The following is a 22,220-nucleotide window of genomic DNA, read 5'->3' on the forward strand; positions in this document are numbered from 1 at the left end:
TCAAGTCGCTTCCGACTCTTGGCGACCCTATGAATGAAAGCCCTCCAAAATGTCCTATCTTTGACAGCCTTGCTCAGATCTTGCAAATTGAGGGCTGTGGCTTCCTTTATTGAGTCAGTCCATCTCTTGTTGGGTCTTCCTCTTTTCCTGCTGCCCTCAACTCTTCCCCCAACCTTCTGGGGTAACAGAAAACAACTCGGCACCATCCTCCATATGACAGCCCTTCAAGTATTTGAAGATGGTTATCATATCCCCTCTCAGTCTTCTCCTCTCCAGGCTAAACATACCCAGCTCCTTCAGCCTTTCCTCATAGGACTTGGTCATGACCCTGCTATTTCCTATTCAAAGAGTTCCATAGTTGTGAGAAACCTGGAGATCTGTTGCCTCTCAGACTACACAATAGTGAGCAGGATGGACCAGTGGGCGCTTTTGGTATAAGGCACTTTGGTATGGCTGGTCACTCAGCAGATAATTATATTTCTTCTTTCCCCTTTAGGTCTTCTGCTATGACCATTAAGCCAAAATGCTTAGAAAATGATCCAGAGTGATATTCAAAATCTGGTTTCTTCAGAGGAAATAATTAAAGAGCTGGTAAGATGGGATGTCACCCCATGGGTCAGGAATGACTTGGTGCTTGCACATGGGACTAAAATTACATGAATTACATTTATTTGGCCAGAGCCTGTGATCCTTTCTGTTCAATTCATTGGGGGGCAGACCTTCACTTTTTAAAAGAAGCCTCTTTTTATAGCTTTCTTGTCTTTTGTTGTTAAACATGCAGGCATTCTTTTTAGACTTGGCAGGGCCTTTCCTAACCTGAGCACAACAGCTGCAGGGAATGGCTTTTAAAAAATAAAGGGGAGCCCACTTAGGCTTAGACTGATGCCGCAGGGGGAGGAAGGGAGTTATTTCGAGAGCCAGTGTGATGTAGTGGTTAAGAGCAATGGTTTGGAGCTCTGATCTAGAGAACCGGATTTGATTCCCCACTCCTCCACGTGAGAGGTGGAGGTTAATCTGGTGAACTGGATTTATTTCCCCACTCCTACACATGAAACCAGCTGGGTGACCTTGGGCTGGGTGACCTTGGGCTAGTCACACCCTCTCAGCTCCATCTACATCACAGGGTGTCTGTTGTGGGGAGGGGACGGGAAGGTGACTGTAAGCCGTTTTGATTCTTCCTTAAGTGGTGGAGAAAGTCGGCATATAAAATCCAACTCTTCTCCTCCTCCTCCTCCTTCTTCTCTCCCCCCCCCCATTTTTGCTGCTCTACATGGAGCGTTTTGTGCATACGGAGCAGCAAAAACTGGGAAATAACTCTTCCCTGACACTGTTTCCATGCAGGAAAACAGCTTGGGGTGGGGGAGGCAGGAACCCTTCCTCCCCCAACAGCATTCTGACCCTGTTTGGTCTCTCTTTTAGATTTTAATAGTCATTCCTTGCAGGTGTTGTGAGAGCCAAAGTGGTATAGTGGTTGAGTGGTGATTTGAAGCGGTGGACTCTGATCTGGAGAACCAGGTTTGATTCCCCACTCCTCCACATGAGGCTTAATCTGGTGAACTGGATTTGTTTCCCCACTCCTGTACACAAAGCCAGCTGGGTGACCTTGAGCCAGTCACAGTTCGAACCCTCTCAGCCCCACCTACCTCACAGGGTGTCTGTTATGGGGAGGGGAAGGGAAGGTGATTGTAAGCCGGTTTGAGTCTCCCTTAAGTGGTAGAGAAAGTCGGCATATAAAAACCAGCTCTTCTTCTTCTTTTGTGGCTGCGGGGAATGCTAGTTGGGTCTGGGGAACCCGGATCTGACTCTTTAAAAACACAAACATAAAGTTCAGCCCATTGACTAGTGGAGAACTGGAGAAGCTACTGTGAGTTACAGTAGACAGAACTCAGCTAGATGGACCACGTGTTTATCTTGGGGAGCAGATTTGCTAAAAAGTCAATTATTTTGAACATCATTCAATGTCATTTGAATGTCCTGAATGTCACTACCATCTCCTGGGCATGAAATATGGATCATCGGGGGTGTGGGGTGTGGGTGGGGAGGTAGTTGTGAATTTCCTGCACTGTGCAGGGGGTTGGACTAGATGACTCTGGTGGTCCCTTCCAACTCTGTGGTTCTAATATGAATATCTCGGTGGCAAGCACAGTCTCGGAAGAGGTGTTCCACTCTTGCACTGCGAGGAATGCCTCTTCTTTTTTTAAAAAATATATTTTATTGGGTTTTGGGGTATTACATAGAAAGAAGGGGAAAGGGGGATAAGGAACAATCATGTTAACATGTTTTATTGGGTTAGCGTCCAGGACAGGTCTTCTCTGTTCTTGCTTTTTTCTTAACAATCAAATTTTTGTTCTAATCTAATTTCTATATTATTTCTTCTCTGTAGTCATTATATAATTCATGAAGATCGAACAATTATTCTAACATTTCTCACTTTTAATATTCTAATTCTTGTCTTAAATCGCAATCATTTACACTTTGTTTTTATCTTAAATTCACAGTATACCTTTTGTAGAACGATTTCCATTTCTGTTCGTGTCCTTCCGGTGATTTCTTCTTCATCCAGTTAGAGAGTCTGGCCATGTCTGCATATATATACATTTTTGTAATCCATTAATTTAAGGATGGTATTTTTTTGTCCTTCCAGTATCTGGCATAAAGTGTTCTTGCTGCAGTCATGCCATATAAAAAGAGTTCTTTATCTGAAGATTTTAGTTGTGGAGGAGCCATTCCTAGCAAGAATTATTTAGGTTGTAAATCAAAGTTCAGTTGGAGAATCACTTGTAATTCTCCATGTATTTCTTTCCAGTATTTCTGTGCCTTTCGACATTTCCACCATTGTTGAAAAAAGGTACCGTCTGTCCCTTCCAACTCTGTGGTTCTATTACGAATCTCTCGGTGGCAGGGACAGTCTCGGAAGAGGCATTCTGCTCACACTGCAAGGAATGCCTCTTCTGAAAGAATTAATGTGTGCATCTTTGCAGGGGCCACCTCAAAGCAAATGAAGGTTTTTGTTTCTTCGGAGGTCTTGTTTTATTTGTGCGTTGATTGAAAGGCATACTGTCCATCCACTAAAATTTCTCTAGGGTGACAGCCCCGCTGTTTATTATCATGCAAAAAATGGATAATGATGGGATTTCTTTTTCTTCCAGTGCACCAGTAACGGGCTGTGTTACGAGAGAGTCGAGCATGAAGGAGCGGAAACAAAAAGCCTGGAGATGTTTTTCTCGGGCTACCCCAGGATTGTAGGCCTGTTGTTTTTCCCTAATTTGACGAGACTGACTCTTGTCAGGCAAAACATCCAGAACATTTCTAACCTGGAGAACTGTCCGTTACTTAGAGAGCTTTGGGTGGCCGAATGTTGCTTGACGGTAAGTTAACTTGCTAGGGTTCAGATATTTCTCCCCCTCCACACACAGTTATCGGTAATGGTGGAACTGCATGTTGTGCCTGAAGGGTTAGGGCTGCCAATTCTGATAAGGAAATTCTTGGAGATTTGGGGGTGGAGCCTGGGGAAGGAAGGCTTTTGGGGATGGGAGGAACCTCAACGGGGTATAATGCTATAGATTCTACCCTCTAAGAACATAAGAAAGGCCCTTTCAGGCTATTTTTACTGACTTTGATGAAGACTCCGTAATGATCTTGTTTGTGGGCTTCCTAGAGGCACCTGGTTGGCCACTGTGTGAACAGACTGCTGGACTAGATGGACCTTGGTCTGATCCAGGAGGGCCTTTCTTATGTTCTTATGATCCTTGATAAGCCATACAGCAGAGAGCACTTTCTTTTGGGGCTGTTTAAAAATGACGTGTGGTCTCTCTTTGACAGAAAATCGAAGGTCTGAAACAGTGTGTTCGTTTGCAAAAGCTCTACCTCTACTGCAATAGGATTTCAACAATTGAGAATCTGGAAAGTCTGACCGAGTTGAAGGTTGTTTGGCTGAATGGGAACCAGATTAAAGACATCGAGGTAAAAATGTGGTGGGTGAGGGATACTGATCCCTTTCTATTGGGTGGGAGGGGTGAAAGAGAGAACTGTAAAATAGTGTAAAAATAGTACTGAGGGTAATCAAATTGTGTGACTTGTCACAGTGATGTCACAGTTACTGTCCAATTGATAGCCTCAATACTGATGTAGCTAGGCTACCCAAGGTTGGCGGTCCTACCAAGCACTCTGATTGGCCCTGGCCCTCATTGGCCAGAAAGGTGGGATAGAAATGGTGTAAATCAGTAGTGCATGAACTCCAGTTACTTGTGTGATAGTGCAGGTACCTTCGCTAAACCAAGGTGTTATTCTTGACTCTAAAACAGGGTTTCTTAACCAGGAATTAACCAACTTGCAGTGTGATTCTAAGCCTGCTGAACTCTGTGGATTTAGGAATGAGAAGCTTTAAGATTACCATATAAGAATCCCAGTTACGAGATGAATAATTGAGACTGGAATCTAAGGCATCTGCACTGTGACCCCACAACTACCTGGAGTTCAATTGAAGGCCATTCAGTGGCCTTTTGTTTCTAGTGAGGTGACACTGATTGCTAGAGAGCCAGTGTGATATAGTGGTTAAAAGTGGTAGTTTGGAGCGGTGGACTGATCTGGAGAACTGGGTTTGATTCCCCACTCCTCCACATGAGCGGCAGACACTAAGCTGGTGAACTGGATTTGTTTCCCCACTCCTACACACGAAGCCAGCTGGGTGACCTTGGGCTAGTCACACTCTCTCAGCCTCACCTACCTCACAAGGTGTCTGTTGTGGGGAAGATCATTGTACGACAGTTTGATTCTCCCTTAAGTGGTAGAGAAAGTCAGCATATAAAAACCATCTCTTCTACTTCTACTGTCAACATTATACCTCTTGTATGGACCTGCCTGTCTTCTGAGGCTGGTCCAGTACCTTCTTTTAAAGGTCCCCTCTTCTTTCAAGGGCCTTTAAGAGCTTCAGTGTTTTCTTTGGTAGCTCCCAGACTTCAGAACAGAGTGCCAGCTGCAAACTATCTTTGGCAAACTATCTTTGCTGTGCCCACCCCCCAGGTTCAATAGAGAGAAATGCTAGAAGCCTAATCATACGAGGCATTCAAACTGGACAATGTAGAAATAAAAATAGATATGCTCTTCAAAATCCCTCCATGTTGTATCATGGCAGTTATACAAGATCAGAAACAGATATGTGGTGTAGTGGTTAGGAGCGGTGGTTTGGAGTGGTGGACTGTGATCTGGAGAACTGGGTTTGATTCCCCCACTCCTCCACATGAGCGACAAAGGCTAATCTGGTGAACTGGATTTGTTCCCCCCACTCCTACACATGAAGCCAGCTGGGTGACCCTGGGCTAGTCACAGCTCTCTTAGAGCTTTCTCAGCCCCACCTTCCTCACAGGGTGTCTATTGTGGGGAGGGGAAGGTGATTTTATGCCGGTTTGGTTCTTCCTTAAGTGGTAGAGAAAGTCGGCATATAAAAACCAACTCTTCTTCTCCTTCACCTTCTTCTCCTTGCCAGTCAACACCCAGCTTCCCTTTAAGCCAGCTCAGGAAGCTCCGCTCTGTGTTTTGGAGCCCCTCAAAATCTGGGGCCCTAGGCAATTGCCTGCCCTGCCCTGGGTAGCTCCAGGCTAGCCTGATCTCGTCAGATCTCAGAAGCTAAGCAGGGTCGGCCCTGGCTAGTGTTTGGATGGGAGACCTCCAAGGAATACCAGGGGTGTGATGCATGATGGTGAGGCAGGCAATAGGAAACCACCTCTGAACGTTTCTCGCCTTGAAACCTTACGGGGTCACCATAAGTCAGCTGTGACTTGATGGCTAAAAGCAAAAGTCAATTCCCTAGGTTTGCCTGTTGCTTGGCCTGGATTCCACAGGCTGAGTAAGGCCTATTATTCCAGTGAGAGCCAGGGTGGCATAGTGGTTAAGAGCAGCGGACTCTTCCCTGCTCCTCCACGTGAAGCCAGCTGGGTGACCTTGGGCCAGTCACAGTTCTCTCTGAACTCTCTCAGCCCCACCTACCTCACAAGGTGTCTGTTGTGGGGGAGGGGGGGAAAGTGATTGTAAGCCGCTTTGAAACTCCTTAAAGTTAGAGAAGAAGTGGGGTATAAAAAACAACTCTTCCTCTTCTTTGTCCTCCTCTTCCTCTCCCCCCTTTTTGCTGAAACTTCTTGAGTCTTTGGCCTTCTTTTGGTTTGCTAAGCTGCTGCTGTTCAGTCACTTAAGTATATTTAAGAGAATGGCACACCCAGCTTGGTGTTTTGGCCCTTTTTTGACGAAAGCCTTTTGAGGTTTCATTCGTCTGTTGTTCATGGGATAGTAATTATCATTGCATTTTTATTGGCTGCTGGCTTGAGCGAAGATGGAGATGGGATGTAATTTTTTTTAAAAAAATAAGTCAATGAAGTTCATCAAGGATTTGAAGTATGATATAGGACTTCTGTCACCTTTACAGGGGCTCTCTGCTCTGCAGAAGTTGAATGAACTCAATCTTGCAGGGAACTCCATTAGCAAAATTGGTAGGTGATATTTAGAAATTGATGAGTAATGGGAATCGTGTCCTGCGTCACTTCATAAGGATTTATCTGTAACAGAGACTCCCCCTCCCCCCACCCCAGGGCCTTTCTATTGAAGCTGTTCTGGGCCTGTGGGACAGAGCTCAGGCTCTGAGTTAAGAACCCTGGAAATTTGGGGGTGGAGCCCAGAGAAGGTGGGATTTGGGCAGGGCAGGGACCTCAGTGGGATATAAACCCATAGTCATAGTCCATTTATGCAGGGTCAATTTTGATGCTCAAAGCTCTTTTTTAAAATGCGACCTTTAAAATGCCTATTCATGGTCCCGATGCCAAAGGAGAAATTCCATCCTCTCCCCCACCCCACTCGCCTGCTCCTTCGTTCCTGTTTGCATAGAGATTAGCAACCTCCCTTTGCATAGCTAACTGGCAGCTGTGATTTTGCATGCTACCTTGAGGGGATTCTTCACAGCGGGGGCGGAGCAAACAAAAGGTTGCGTTAAAGGGGCTCTTAAGTAATGCGAAGTAGGTATGCGATGGCTTCGCAGTCACTTCCTGAATGACGGTTCAGCGTGAAAAACTAAAAAAAATATGCAGGACAATTTCAACCTGGAATGTGCTGTTAATTACCAAGGATAAATGGCCACCGAATCATAGAATAGAATCATAGATTCATAGACTTGGAAGGGGCCATATAGGCCATCTAGTCCAACCCCCTGCTCAATGCAGGATCAACCTAGAGTAGGGGTGTTGAGCTCATTTGTTACGAGGGCCGGATATGATGTAAATGTCACTTGGTCAGGCCGGGCTATGCCTCGCCAGCCCAGATTGGGATGGGGTGGTGGTGGCTGCCTCAGCTGGCTCGTAGGCCAGATAAGAACTCTCAAGGGACCAGATCCTGCCTACGGGCCTTATGGTTGACACAAACTGGGCCTTATGTTTGGCACAAACTGGGCCTAGAGCATCCCTGACAAGTGTTTGTCCAGCCTCTGCTTAAAGACTGCCAATGAAGGGGAGCTCACCACCTCCCTAGATCCACCTTCCAGGGCACCCATTTTCTTCAGGAGAACTATTCTCTGTAGTCTGTAGATCCCTGCCAGGAGCTTGGCAACCCAAAACAGCAGGGGAGGAACTCAAATACAAACTAACAATTGTTTCATGTAACTTCCTTCCTGCTGTGTTGTAGGACATCGCTTGGATCCCAACAGACAAATAGAAAAATTAAACCTGTCTGCTAACAGAATATGCTCCTTCAAGGTATGCGCTGGATTCTCAGTGTTGCTTGTTAGATTTTCCTGCTTGTAGAGGAAAGCACCTTCCTCCCTTTGGCAGAACTTCGCATTTATATGGTGCATGAATCATGTGCTCCGCATACAGTATTCCCCATAATAACCCTGTGAAGTATGTCATAAGAACATAAGAAAAGCCATGCTGGATCAGACAGAGGCCCATCAAGTCCAGCAGTCTGTTCACACAGGGGCCAACCAGGTGCCTCTAGGAAGCCCACAAACAAGACAACTGAAGCAGCATTGTCCTGCCTGTGTTCCACAGCACCTAATAGAATAGGCATGTTCCTCTGATACTAGAGAGAATAGGTATGCATCATGACTAGTATCCATTTTTACAAGTAGCCATGGATAGTCCTCTCCTCCATGAACATGTCCACTCCCCTCTTAAAGCCTTTCAAGTCAGCAGCCATCACCACATCCTGGGGCAGGGAGTTCCACAATTTAACATTCTGGTTATCTTCATCCTGCAGCTGGAAAGCTCAGCAAAAAGTGAGCTGATGGCGGAGGAGATCCGAAAACCGTACCCTTTGAGCAGGCATGCAGGCAGATCTGTGTTGCCTGCTTTCAATGCTTTCTCTTGCCTAAAAAAATAAAATCCAGTGTACACTGCATCGTAGGCAGCTAACTGAAAGCCTGCCACTGTTAGTTTGTTTGTTGTTGCTCTTGTTTAACAGCGGATACAGGTATACTGGTGAGAAAGTTACACCTTTGCTTTCTGGCAGTTCAATGTACTCAAAAGTTATTGAAAATATTGCTTGAAATTACATGCAGGCTATGTGTATAAAGTATATATAAAACATTGGGGTCCCATCCCCAAGGTATCTCATTCTGTATATGCAAAAATTCCAGGATGTTCCAATATACAGGGCATTCTTTTCTTATTCTGTACTTCTCTCCCCATATTGTCATCCTTTCCTGGGAGATCGAAAGAAGCTAAAGCTTCCCATCTCTTAGCAGACTCCTCTCGGGAGATAACCTCTCCAGTAGCCAAATTTTTCCTCCGGTCTAGTGGGATTCGTAAATGGCTGACTGAAAATCTTTCCCTATAGGAGATCTTTCCTCCTCTTCTTCAAATCATCCCTCCCAGAATCATCAACTTTTATTATTTTATTTTATTATTTTAACCTAACTTTGCTTTTTATTCAGAGCTGATATTGCATCGAAATAAAACTCGATTGACGGTACTTCTCCGCATGTTAAAACACAGGTTTTCTCCACATGTATCGTGATCATTGTTTTTTTTTTTTTTTTTTTTACTTTAAAGGAAATTACCAATTTGGCAAGACTATCTAATTTGAAAGATCTGTGTCTGAATGACCCTCAGCAGGAGCCCAACCCGGTTTGTCATCTCTGCAATTACGCGACGCACGTCCTGTATCATATCCCTCAGCTTCAAAGGCTCGACACCTACGACGTTGCTTCGAAACAGATAAAAGAACTGGCCGAGGTGGGTGCAGAATTTAAAAAAACAAAACAGTTTATATGCGGCGTACGCTTGATACACAACGAATGGACTGTGATTTCTTTGGTTTGGCTATGTTTTAATTGATTGATCGACTTTTTGATTTAATCCTGCGTGTAAATGCTGCGTGTAATTCTGCATGTAAATGTTTTGTAAAGGTGTTGGGTTTTTTTCATCTTTTGTTCCCCATCTGCTGCATGATTATAATGCTGTTGATCCGTTACAAGATGCCCCCAATTCACTGATTTGTTGCAGCAAAGTACAGAGCCAGCGTGGTGTCGTGGTTAAGAGCAGTGGTTTGGAGCGGTGGACTCTGATCTGGAGAACCGGGTTTGATCCCCAACTCCTCCACATGAGCAGCAGAGGCTAATCTGGTGAACTGGGTTGGTTTTCCCACTCCTCCACATGCAGCCAGCTGGGTGACCTTGGGCTAGTCACAGCTCTCTCAACCCCACCTACTTCACAGGGTGTCTGTTGTGGGGAGAGGAAGGGAAGATGATTGTAAGCCAGTTTGATTCTTCCTTAAGTGGGAGAGAAAGTCGGCATATAAAAGCCAACTCTTCTTCTTCTAAATAAAACAACGGTAGTGCATGCCGTAGAGTCCTTGTCCAAGATTGTACCGGCTACCCATAAGTTTTGTAAAGGTGTTTGGACTTTTTTCACCTGCTGCATGATTATAATGCTGTTGGTCAGTTAAAAGATGCCCCCAATTCACTGATTAGTTCTTTTCAAGTGTCACAAAACCTTAACATTTGGCTGTCCCTACGGGGTTAACAATATTATCCTTGGTTCTTGTAGGTTATCCGGGCTGTGTGACCGTGGTCTTGGTATTTTCTTTCCTGGCGTTTCGCCAGCAGCTGTGGCAGGCATCTTCAGAGGAGTAACACTGAAGGACAGTGTCTCTCACAGTGTCTGTCACAGTGTCTCTCAGAGAGGGAGAGACACTGTCCTTCAGTGTTACTCCTCTGAAGATGCCTGCCACAGCTGCTGGCGAAACGTCAGGAAAGAAAATACCAAGACCACACTCACGCAGCCCAGATAACCTACAAGAACCAATGAACTCTGACCTTGAAAGCCTTCGACAATATTATCCTTCCTTTGGCTTTCCCTTTGTCCCGGAAGACCACCGTGATGAAAAAGGCGATGTACTACAACATGCGCGTCAAGAGTGCTCAGAGACAGCTGGAGGAGGAGCTCGAAAAGCTCAGAGAAAGGAAGTGCAAGATGCAGAAGCTGCCCGAAGAACGGGTCAAGCATTTCCACTGCCACATCAAACACGTAAGCCGAGCAGTTCCTGGTGCCAATCAGGTGAATGCGGTTTGGGTCCTGGCCATTGAGGTTCTTCTCAGCCCCAACTGGTTTGCGTTTTTCGCTCCCGGTGGCCCTGGTGGGGCCGTGGCTCAGCAGCAGAGCATTTGCTTTGCCTGCAGAAGGTCCCCGGTTCAATCCCCAGCGTCTCCAGGTGAAGGATCGCAGACTGCAGGTATGGAGCCTTTCTCAGTCTAAGACCTGGGAGAGCTGCTGCTGATCAGAGAAGACATCATGGATCCAGGGTGGTTGAAGAAGACAAAAAATCCAGCGGCACCTTAAAGACGAACACCCTTTTAATTTCAATTTGAGCTTTTATTTATTGAAGTAAATTTAGTTGGTCTTTAAGGTGCCACTGGAGTTCTGTTCAGTTGATCTAGGTGGGCCTGACTTGGGTATGAAGCGGCTTTTTATGATGGTATCTGAGTACACGTGTATCCTTTGTTGAGGAGAGCCAGTGTGGTGTAGTGGTTAAGAGCAGCGAACTCTAATCTGGAGAGCTGGGTTGGATTCCCCACTCCTCCACATGAAGCCAGCTGGGTGACCTTGGGCTAGTCACAGTTCTCTCTGAACATTCTCAGCCTCACCTACCTCACAAGGTATCTGTTGTGGGGGGACTGGGGACAGAAGAGAAGGTGATTGTAAGCCACTTTGAGACTCCTTAAAGATAGAGAAAAAGCAGGGTATAAAACCTAACTCTTCTTTTTTCCGCATGTCCCATTTGGGGATGGAGCTCATCACCCGTCTGCAGACACAGCAGTCCAACAGTTAAATGGTGAGGGTGAGGCAGAGAAACATGGTCCTGTCCCTCAATACATCTGTGGAGGGTTTAGGGCTACTGTGACTCTCCGCCTGCCCAGTCTCACCCGGCTGCCTCTCCGTTGTCTTGCCGCAAGCCCTGTGGCCTCTTTAGGCCTCAGAATTGGAAGCAGAGGGGGTTGTTTCTCCTTGTTCCTCTCCAGCGTGATGTAGTGGTTAAGAGCAGTGGACTCTAATCTGGAGAACCAGGCTTGTTTCCCCACTCCTCCACATGAGGGCAGACTCTAGTCTGAAGAACTGGTTTCAATTCCCCACACCTCCACACGAGGAACCTCCTTGTTCAGAGGCAGTATATCTCTGAATACCAGTGGCCTTAGGAGAAAAGCTGGAGGAGGTCTGTTGCATTCAAGTCCTGCCTGCCAGCTTCCAAGAGCTCGGGAGGAGGACGCTGGGTTAGATCCCAGGTCGGATCCAGCGGGGCTCTTTCTCTTTCACACACACTTCTCCTTCATTTTCCACAACCGGCTCCTGGTGCCTTGGTGGTTTTGTTCTACAGCTGGAACGTGACTTGGCCGACCTGCAGACCTCCAGCAAACAACAGAAGCCCGTATCCCAGAGCTTCGACGGGGAAAAGTCAAGCAGGGATGGCGAAAGCTCCGATGAGGCCGCCGAGGAATTCAGTCTGGAGCGGCAGTTCCTGCACAAATTAGACTGCCTCAAAAAAAGAATCGCCTTCTGGAACAAAAAACTAGAGGAGTACGTAGGTGAAATGGCCGAGGGCTGCTGCTACCGGTCGAATGAGCGTGAGGCTTGGCCTGGGATTGAGAGCCAGCGTGGTGTAGGGGAGCGGGAGTTTGGAGCGGGGAACTCTGATCTGGAGAACTGGGTTTGAGTCCCCACTCCTACATACGAAGCCAGCTGGGTGACCTTGGACTAGTCACACTCTCTCAGCCCCACCTACGTCACCGGGTGTCTGTTGTGGGGAGGGGAAGGGAAGGTGATTGTAAGCTGGTTTGAGTCTTCCTTGAGTGGTAGAGAAATCGGCATATAAAAACCAATTCTTCTTCTTCTCTGCCCCCGGTGAAAGCCAAAACAAAAACGCCGCAGTTTGGGCGAGGCATGGAGTGAGAGCTCCGAGCAAAAGCGACGTGCGGCTCCCACACTGAGTGTATCGCGCCTCCTCTGTGGCCCTCTGGTTTGAGTGCTGTTTTCCTTGAACATGATATATTGCGGGCTTTCCGAAACGCATCCTGTCTGTTTTTTCGCAGAGTTGAAGCGATTTATCAGCTGGAAGTCAAGAAGAAGAAGAAGACCAGTAAGCTGGCTGTGCAGTTTTTGCTGACCGAATTGGAAACAGTGGGAAACACGCGCTTCGAGGAAGGTTCCCCGAGCGATCCCTGGTAAAGCCGTTGGAAAGGTTTCAGTAGGCACAATGTTGATGTCTTCTTACACAGTGTTGCGTATTTGTTTTGTAACCTTAGGGAGGGGTACTGTTTGACCCTAAGGCAACAACGATGTAATGGGTTGTAATCTGCCATTCCGTTCAGCACACGGTGGCATGCAACTGTGGCGCTCCAGAGGAGCGCACCACTGATAGCTGAGCAGAGGTGTAGCATAAAACAGTGGCCAACCAGGTGTTTCTAGGAAGCCCACAAACAAGACGACTGCAGCAGCACCATCCTGCCTGTGCTCCAAAGCACCACATATATTTGGCATGCTCCTCTGGTACTGGAGAGAACAGGTATGCATCATGACTAGCATCCATTTTTACTAGTAGCCACGAATACCCCTCTCCTCCATGAACATGTCCACTCCCCTCTTCAAGCCTTCCAAGCTGGCAGCCATCACTACATCCTGGGGCAGGGAGTTCCACAATTTAATTATGTGTTGTGGGAAGAAGTACTTCCTTTTATCAGTTTTGAATTTCTCACCCTCCAGCTTCAGCAGATGACCCCGCATTCTAGTGTTACGAGAGAGGGAGAAAAGTGTCTCCCTGTCCACTCCCTCCAGACCATGCATAATTTTATAGACCTCTATCATGTCTCCCCTTAACCGCCTTCTTTCCAAGCTGAACAGCCCTGCCGAAACCTCCTCGCAGCATTAAAAATCCATGCAACCCTTCATAGGATTGCATGGGAGATACGCCACCTGAAAAGTAAAAAAAGGCATTCCCAGCCCGGAAGGGCTTTGGAGGCTGCCTAAAGGCGGCTCCTCCCCCAGCCTGGCGCCGGAACACTCCGGGAATGCCTTCCAGGACGCTGGTGTGGGCTTAGAACTCAGGAATGCACTGCAAGCGTTTTAACCGCTCCTCATAGGCCAGTTGCTCTAGTCCCCTGATCATTTTGGTTGCTCTTTTCTGCGCCTTTTATGCGTTGGTTTATTTACATTGTTTATCACTGTGTATTATTTACATCCCATGTGTGACTCAAGGTGGGATTAGAGGACAACATTTTACAATGGGCAACACTGAATGATGAAAGGGAAGGACAGCTCCTGAAAGTCAATTCCAGCGTGTGATTCCTTTTTCCCCTCCTTAAAAGACCCAAAACTCCAAAACTGCTGACTTGCTGCCTTTTGTTTCTTATGGCCCACAGGTTTAATTCCTGCTACGACTTGATCCTGTCCCGGTTCTGCGCCTGGGACTTCAAATCGTATGGCATTACAGGTGTGAAAGTTAACCGCGTTGTCAGGGTACACAACCGGATTTTGAGGCTGAAATTCGAGGAGAAGTTCCAGAACTACTTAGAGGAAGAAGAGTCAAACGATTCCACGTAAGTGAGTGAATCTCAGGTTCGATCCCTGGCATCTCCAGTTTAAAAAAAGGACAGGCAGTAGGTAATGTGAAAGACCTCTGCCTGAGACCCTAGAGAGCTGCTGCCCGACTTCGATGGTCTGATGCAGTATAAGGCATAGAATCATAGAGTTGGAAGGGACCACCAGGGTCATCAAGTCCAACCCCTGCACAATGCAGGAAATTCACAACTACCTCCCCCCCACCTCTAGTGACCAGAAGATGGCCAAGATGCCCTCCCTCTCATCATCTGCCTAAGGTCACAGAATCAGCATTGCTGACAGATGGCCATCTAACCTCTTCTTACCACCTCCCGAGGAAGCCTGTTCCACTGAGGAACCACTCTAACTGTTAGAAAATTCTTCCTAATGTCTAGACGGAAACTCTTTTGATTTAATTTCAACCTGTTGGTTCTGGTCCGACCTTCTTGGGCAACAGAAAACAACTCGGCACAAACTCGGCATCTTCCTGTATGTTAATGCATTAATTGGTCACTTCAGCCCTTGGCACCAGGTGGCTTTTAGAGCCTCTGCTTGGCATGCAGAAGGTCCCAGGTTCAATCCCTGGAATCTCCAGTTTAAAGGATCTGGAAGTAGGTGATGTGAACGACCTCTGCCTGAGATCCTGGAGAACCGCTGCCGGTCTGAGTGGACAGTGCTGCCTTTGGTCGTTTATGCATGGGTACTTTTACTCACGTTCACCCCCAGTCTGAATCGGTTGTTCCTTGGAGTTATGCATGAATTTTCCGTCCATTAGAGATGACCTCACTGCCAGCCCTCGCAATGTCCGGGTTTTCCCGTCCCTCTGTTAACCCAGCTCTTCCATCTTCCCTGATCAAAGCCCAGGTGAAATCCCCATGCATAAGGCAAAGAGTGAGACACGCAAGCTTGGTTTTGTTCACAGCCAATTACAAAGCAGCATGTTCAGAGGCGGGGATTGAAATACTTCCTGCTTCCTAGGAGCTCTTTCTGAGCAGAAGAAAGGCTTTTTAAAACCGAGGCTTGGATTTCTCTCCCCCCACCCCTTCAGATTGCTCCAGGGTTTTTTTTTGTTCTTAAAATGCTTTTTTTACGGCAATTGGTTTTTTTGTGGTGGGGGGGAGATTTTCTCTCACAGTAAGCTCTACAAAGTAAGCCAATTACAAAGCAGCATTTAAAGGGGCGGGGACTTGACTTGAGCTTGGAGACTACTGGTGCAGAGATTCCCAACAGGAAAGTGTGGTGGGTCCAGCAAGCAACGAACCTCAGGTAAAACTCGCATGCATAAATGACCTTTGGTGGACTGATGGTCTGATGCAGTATAAGGAATCTGCTTGCATGTTAACACATTAATCCAGTGGTTCCCAAACTTTTCGGGCCACCGCCCCCCTTGGTTCCACAAACTCAACCCCAGCGCCCCCTACCCTATCCAACAACACAGTTGAAGTGGCCCACCTCTAGCACCCCCTGCTGTCCCCTTGTCGCTTAGTGCCCCCCTAGGTAATCCCACTGCCCCCCAGGGGGTGGTACTGCCCACTTTGGGAACTACTGCATTAATCAAATGCCAGTCCGGCAGGACAATTCTCATCTTCTCCTCATATAGGGAGCCATTTCTTATGCTCATGGTCAAAGCAATTTCTCTTATTTTTCTTTCTCTCCTTCAGAAATTACAGGAAGATGCTTGAATATCTCTTCTATGTATCGGACCCAGAAGTGCCGCTTAAGAAAAACCAGCTGATCCAAATCCTGGAGGAAGGCTTCCAGGACATCCAGAAGGTGAGTGGATGTTTCCGGGAGCCAGGATCCATCCTTCTCACCTGCGACCACTTGCCTTACACGGCATCTTACAGTGTTTTGTAGGAATGTGAGCTACACATTCAGAAATATCTTATGAATAGGAGAACATACGAAAGGCTATGGTGGATCAGACCAAGGCCCATCAAGTCCAGCAGTCTGTTCGCACCGTGCCCAACCAGGTGCCTCTAGTAAGCCCACAAGGAAGACGACTGCAGCAGCATTCTCCTGCCTGGGTGGGGGCTTCCTAGAGGATCCTGTTTGGCCACTGTGTGAACAGACTGCTGGACTTGATGGGCCTGTCTGATCCACCAGGGCCTTTCTTATGTTTCTTATATTAAGGCCTTAAGAGAGGAATGGGTATGTTCATGAAGGAGAGGGCTATCCATGGCTGCTAGTTAAAATGGTACTAGTCTCAATGCATACTTATTCCCTCCAGGATCAGAGAAGCATGCCTATTAGATTAGGTGCTGTGGAATATAGGCAGGACAATGCTGCTGTAATAATCTTGCTTGTGGACTTCCTAGAGGCACCTGGTTGGCCACTGAGTGAACAGACTGCTGGACTTGATGGACCTTGGTCTGATCCAGCAGGGCTTTTCTTATGTTCTTATGGTTCACCCAATATAACAGGCATGCTCCTCTGATCCTGGAGAGAATAGGCATGCATCATGGCTAGTATCCATCTCCTCCATGAACATGTCCACTCATAAGAACATAAAGTACAGCAGGCTTGTCCATCAAGTCCAGCAGTCTGTTCCCACAGTGGCCAACCAGGTGCCTCCAGGAAGCCCACAAGACGACTGCAGCAGCATTCTCCTGCCTGTGTTCCACAGCACCTAATACAATAGGTCTGCTCCCCTGATCCTGGAGAGAGATACACACAGGCTTCTTGATGCTGCTGGAGGTGTCAGGAGAACGACCATTCGATGCATCATGACTACTCTCCATTTTGACTAGTAGCCATGGACCAGTAGCCATTCTCCTCCATGAGCATGTCCCCTCTTAAAGCCTTCCAAGTTGGCAGCCATCACCACATCCTGGGGCAGGAAGTTCCACAACTTAACTCAGAGCTGGCAACCCTCCGAACCTGGTCCTGAGCAAGTGTGTTAGCTATACCTCAGTGTATCTCTGGGCCCTCTGCTCCACCTGATTCCTACTCTTCGAGAACTGGTAATCCTCTCTCTTCCCACTCCTCCACATGAGCAGGTGGACGCTATTCTGGATAAACGGGTTGGTTTCCCCACTCCTCCACATGAAGCCTGCTGGGTGACCTTGGGCTAGTTACACTTCCCTCCAAGCTCTCTCGGTCTCACCTACCTCACAGGGTGTCTGCTGCAGGGAGAGGAAGGGAAGGTGATTGTAAGCTGGTTTGATTCTCTTTAAAAGGGAGAGCAAGTCGGCATATAAAAACCAATCTTCTTCTTAAGTGAGAATTCCTGCCAGGATTCAGAGTGCTCTTTCCTTTTCTCTGTATCCCGTCACAGGATTCTCCCTCCTCTTATTGCTTCTGCTTTGTAACAGTGGCCCAAAAGATCTCCCGGTAATAATTGGCATCAGCTTCTTTCCAAAGTACCTCCCCCCCCCCCGGGTTGCTCGCACAAATATCTGTTTGCCCATTTAAATGTTTAGAGGGGGCCTTCTGGGAATGCACCATTATTGAAATTGCTCAGACTTGCTTTTAAAAAAAATCTCAGGCACCAGGAAGCGAAGAAGCCGTCTTCCTCTCCAACAGCCTCAGTATCTGCGAAGGCCCCAGGATCGAACACATCCAAAGACAAGCCAAGAGCAGAGGGGACTCCGAGGAGCCACTGAGGCCGGGTAATACGAGCAAATCCACTCTAAATGTTCGTGGATCTATTTTTTAAGAGGAATTTTTGCCAATCGTGCAAAGCTGCTGTGTGTACAAATGCAACAGAGGCATTGCATCGAACAGAGGTCTCCAACATGGTGCCCGTGGGTGCCGTGGTACCTGCCAACACTTTGCCTGGTGCCCCCCAAGTTTTTTTTAGAAAGTGAGTGGGGCCAGGCAGGGCTTTTGCCCAGAAAGGCTTCTGATGGGACAGTGGAGTTTTGATTGGCTCTGGGGATTTTTTTAAAAAGTTGCTAGGCAGCAGCTGCCGCCATGGCACAAGCATTTCCACTATGTGACAGAAGGTAAGCTGCAGCAGCCATTTTGTGGCTGGCTCCGCCTCCTGCGGCAGCCATTTTGTGGCTGTACCTACCTTGCCATGTCAGAATTACAAAGTTGCCCACAGGCTCAAAAAAGTTGGGGGCCCCTGGTGTATAACACCATAGATTGATGGCATAAGAACATATGAAAGCTCAATCTGGAGCGGCAGTTCCTGCACAAATTAGACTGCCTCAAAAAAAGAATCGCCTTCTGGAACAAAAAACTAGAGGAGTACGTACGTTCTGTGAATAAGCTACCCGTTGAATGAGCTTGAGACTTGGCCTGGGATTGAGAGCCAGCATGGTGTAGTGGTTAAGAGCGGTGGTTTGGAGTGGTGGACTCTGATCTGGAGAACTGGGTTTGATTCCCCACTCCTCCACATGAGCGGCGGAGGCTAATCTGGTGACCTGGATTTGTTTCCCCACTCCTAAACACGAAGCCAGCTGGGTGACCTTGGGCTAGTCACAGCTCTCTCAACCTCACCTACCTCACAGGGTGTCCGTTGTGGGGAGGGGAAGGGAAGGCGATTGTAAGCCGGTTTGATTCTTCCTTAAGTGTTGGAGAAAGTCGGCATATAAAAACCAACTCTTCTTCTTCTTCAATTAATTTTTTCCCGTATTACTCAAAAAGTCAATAAATGGTTTGCAATTTTCTGCAAACGTAGATAAGTTATTTTCTCTAACCAGAGCAGTCAGTTTGAACTTGGTACTCTTGAGTTATAACAAAGATACTGTTTTGTTTTCCTGTTCCTTAGGGAAGGTCATCATTTCGAAAGTTTTTCTTGGGAACAGAGTGCGGGCTCAAGCAACGGAGCCGATTGTCCAAGCCAACTTTCCCGGGGCCAATTCTGTGTACAGACTTCGCGTCCTCCCCCCAAACGCTGCCTCTGCAGCCGGCAATGGGGCCACGGCTCAGCCGGAGAAACCAAAGGGTGAGTTTGCCTCTCCAGCCAGAGCTCCTGGTTGTATACTCATAGAGTCATAAGAACATCACAACATAAGAAAGGCCCTGCTGGATCAGACTAAGCTCCATCAAGTCCAGCAGTCTGTTCACACAGTGGCCAATTTTGACACCAAAATGATCAGGGGGCTAGAGCAGCTGCCCTGTGAGGAGCGTTTGAAACTGTTAGGGCTGTTTAGCTTGGAAAGAAGGTGGTCAATGGGAGACATGAAAGAGGTCTATAAAAGTATGCATGGTATGGAGAGAGTGGACAGGGAGGAGCTTTTTTCCCTCTCTCGTAATACCAGAATGCAGGTGTAATCTGTTGAAGCTGGAGCATGAGAGATTCAAAACAGATAAAAGGAAACATTTCTTCACACAACGCATAGTTAAATTGTGGAACTCCCTGCCCCAGGATGTGGTGACTGCTGCCAACTTGGAAGGCTTTAAGAGGGGAGTGGACCTGTTCATGGAGGAGAGGGACATTCATGGCTACTAGTCAAAATGGATACTAGTCACGACGCACACCTATTCTCGCCAATATCAGAGGAGCATGCCTGTTACATTAGGTGGCGTGGAACGCAGGCAAGATAATGCTGCTGCAGTTGTCTTGTCTGTGGGCTTCCCAGTCTTGTCCGTGGTCTTCCCAGAGGCACCTGGTTGGCCAGTGTCTGAACAGACTGCTGGACTTGATGGGCCTTGGTCTGATCCAGCAGGGCCTTTCTTCTTATGTCCTTAAGTAAGCACAAAAAAGCGGAGGGAAATGAATGTAGCCACCAGAGGGAGCTCCAGACTCACGCATGAGGCTGATGTGTTCAAGACAGGCAAGACGCTGTCTCCTTGGATGTTCAGAAGTCCATTTACTGTCTGGAGGCCAAGAGGAACGGCAGGAGTAGTGCCACAAACACAATTGGTGATTTGGCACTGGGGCGACCCGGTGCCGATGCTTTTCTTCCGGGCTGCTTCCATTGATTTCCAGCGGACCTCCGTTGATTTCCAACTTTCTGTCGGGTTGTGACTTTTGGCGGCTGGTTTTTGCCTCTGTCTGCCCAGGGAGTAAACGACGGGGTCACGTCGATCAAAAAGGAAAACCCCCCAAAGTGCGTTGTGTGGATGGGTCGAACGGGTCCCATTCAGAGAGCAGCAGAAAGGTTTCATAGAATCAATGCTGATTATATGAACTTGGGCAGTTCATGGGAGGGAGGGCATCTTGGCCATCTTCTTGGCGTGGAGTCACTGGGTGTGTGTGGGGGAGGTAGTTGTGAGTTTCCTGCATTGTGCAGGGGGTTGGACTAGATGACCCTGGTGGTTCCTTCCAACTCTATGATTCTATGTGTTCTTTCTTCACTAGTCTTTCAGCCCAATCCCGGTTATGTTTCTAACTCACTGTGTTCAACTCGGCTTACTCTCCCCAAATAAGAATAAATAGTGGTAAAGGTAGTCCCCTGTGTTTAAATATGCTACAACAGCCCCCAGAACTGTTCTAGCAGGAAATGGAAGCAGGCACTCCTTCCAGACATAGAAGAATGGAAAGAAAAGCTATTGGAATATGCAATTATGGTAAATAGTGATAAGAATTATGAGCAATTTTATGAGAAATGGAAACTATTCTACCATTATGTTGAGGTTTAACTACAATAAAAATAAGCGAGTAGATGCCAATTGACTGTAGTGATTGTGGTGTTGCGAAACTTTATCCAGTTTTATATTTGGAAAATTATTTTGATTGTGCAGCCATAAAATGTGTCTGATAAGGCGATTAGTTTTAGGTTGTATTATTAGTAACGCTAAAGTTCTCTTTTTCAAGCTGGGAAGTCATTTTGATTGTATAACTGTGTTGAATAAGCCTGGCAATGTAATTTGTTTGATTTTCTTTTCTTTTCTTTTCTTTTCTTTTCTTTTTTGGTCATTTTCAATTGTACTGCTGAAACTCTCATTTTCCCTCCCCCCCCCCCCCCCGGTATTCCCTCTATATGGAAAAAAAAGGTAGTCCCCTGTGGTAAGCTGCAGTACTGCAGTCCAAAGCTTTGCTCACGACCTGAGTTCGATCCCAACGGAAGTCGGTTTCAGGTAGCCGGCTCAAGGTTGACTCAGCCTTCCATCCTTCCGAGGTCGGTAAAATGAGGACCCAGCTTGTTGGGGGTAAAGGGAAGACGACTGGGGAAGGCACTGGCAAACCACCCCGTGAACAAAGTCTGCCTAGAAAATGTCAGGATGTGACATCACCCCATGGGTCAAGAATGACCTGGTGCTTGCACAGGGGACCTTTACCTTTACCTTTTATCCCTGTGCAAGCACCAGGTCATTCCTGACCCATGGGGTGATGTCACATCCCGACTTTTACTAGGCAGACTATGTTTACGGGGTGGTTTGCCATTGCCTTCCCCAGTCGTCTACACTTTAACCCCAGCAAGCTGGGTACCCATTTTACCGATCTCGGAAGGACGGAAGGCTGAGTCGACCTTGAGCCAGCTTGAACCTGAAACTGACTTCCGTCGGGATCGAATGCAGGCTGTGAGCAGAGCTTTTGACTGCAGTACTTCAGCTTACTACTCTGTGCCATGGGGCTGTATAGGCTAGAATAAAAGAATAATAGGTTTGGAAGGGACCACCAGGGTCAATTAGTCCAACTCCCGCACAATGCAGGATATTCACAACTACCTCCCCCCCACATACCCCTAGTGACTGCTACTTCATGCTCAGCAGATTGAGGCCTTTGTATTATGGAACATCCAACAGCCCTTTAAAAAAATCAAAAAGGTAATCTCCAGCAGCCATTGTGGTGTAGTGTAGTGGGTTGAGTGTCAGACTAGGATGGGGGAGACCTGGGTTCAAATCCTCCACACTGACACTCAGGTCATTTACGCATGGGCACTTGGACTCATGTTCGGCCCTGGTCTGACTCGGTTGTTCCTTGGAGCTCTGCACGAGTTCTCCGTCCATCAGAAATGACTTCGCTGCCAGCCCTCGCAATGTCCCGGTCTTCCCATTCCTCTGTTAATCCGATTTTTCTGTCTAACCTGAGCTCAGCCCGGCTGAAATCTCCGTGCAGATGGCAAAACCGGGACACAAAAAGATTGGCTTTTCTCACAGCCAATCACAAAGTGGCGTGTGAAGAGGTGGAGATTCAAATGCTTCCTGCTTCCTTGGAGCTCTTTCTGAGCAAAAGAAAGGCGTTTTAAAAAGGAGGTTTGGATTTCTCTTCCCCTCTTTCAGATTGCTCCATTTTTTGTTTATTGCTCTTAAAATGCT

At 47.2% G+C, this 22,220-nt stretch overlaps 1 protein-coding gene across 1 annotated transcript in view; it reads left to right on the top strand.

Annotated features, from left to right (window-relative positions):
* The first annotated feature begins 516 nt into the window (after positions 1-516).
* LRRC9 (leucine rich repeat containing 9) overlaps positions 517-22,220 on the top strand; it is a 60,461-nt gene continuing 38,757 nt past the window's right edge. The window contains exons 1-13 of the mRNA XM_056851748.1: positions 517-591; positions 3,150-3,368; positions 3,823-3,963; positions 6,419-6,482; positions 7,663-7,733; positions 9,030-9,212; positions 10,350-10,505; positions 11,851-12,050; positions 12,563-12,694; positions 13,889-14,065; positions 15,728-15,839; positions 17,554-17,677; positions 18,784-18,960. Coding sequence (XP_056707726.1) covers positions 535-591; positions 3,150-3,368; positions 3,823-3,963; positions 6,419-6,482; positions 7,663-7,733; positions 9,030-9,212; positions 10,350-10,505; positions 11,851-12,050; positions 12,563-12,694; positions 13,889-14,065; positions 15,728-15,839; positions 17,554-17,677; positions 18,784-18,960 — 1,813 coding nt within the window. The 5' untranslated portion in view covers positions 517-534. The remainder of the gene's footprint in view (positions 592-3,149; positions 3,369-3,822; positions 3,964-6,418; positions 6,483-7,662; positions 7,734-9,029; positions 9,213-10,349; positions 10,506-11,850; positions 12,051-12,562; positions 12,695-13,888; positions 14,066-15,727; positions 15,840-17,553; positions 17,678-18,783; positions 18,961-22,220) is intronic.

Source organism: Euleptes europaea, chromosome 6 (assembly GCF_029931775.1).
Source record: "Euleptes europaea isolate rEulEur1 chromosome 6, rEulEur1.hap1, whole genome shotgun sequence".
Taxonomy (NCBI): domain Eukaryota; kingdom Metazoa; phylum Chordata; class Lepidosauria; order Squamata; family Sphaerodactylidae; genus Euleptes; species Euleptes europaea.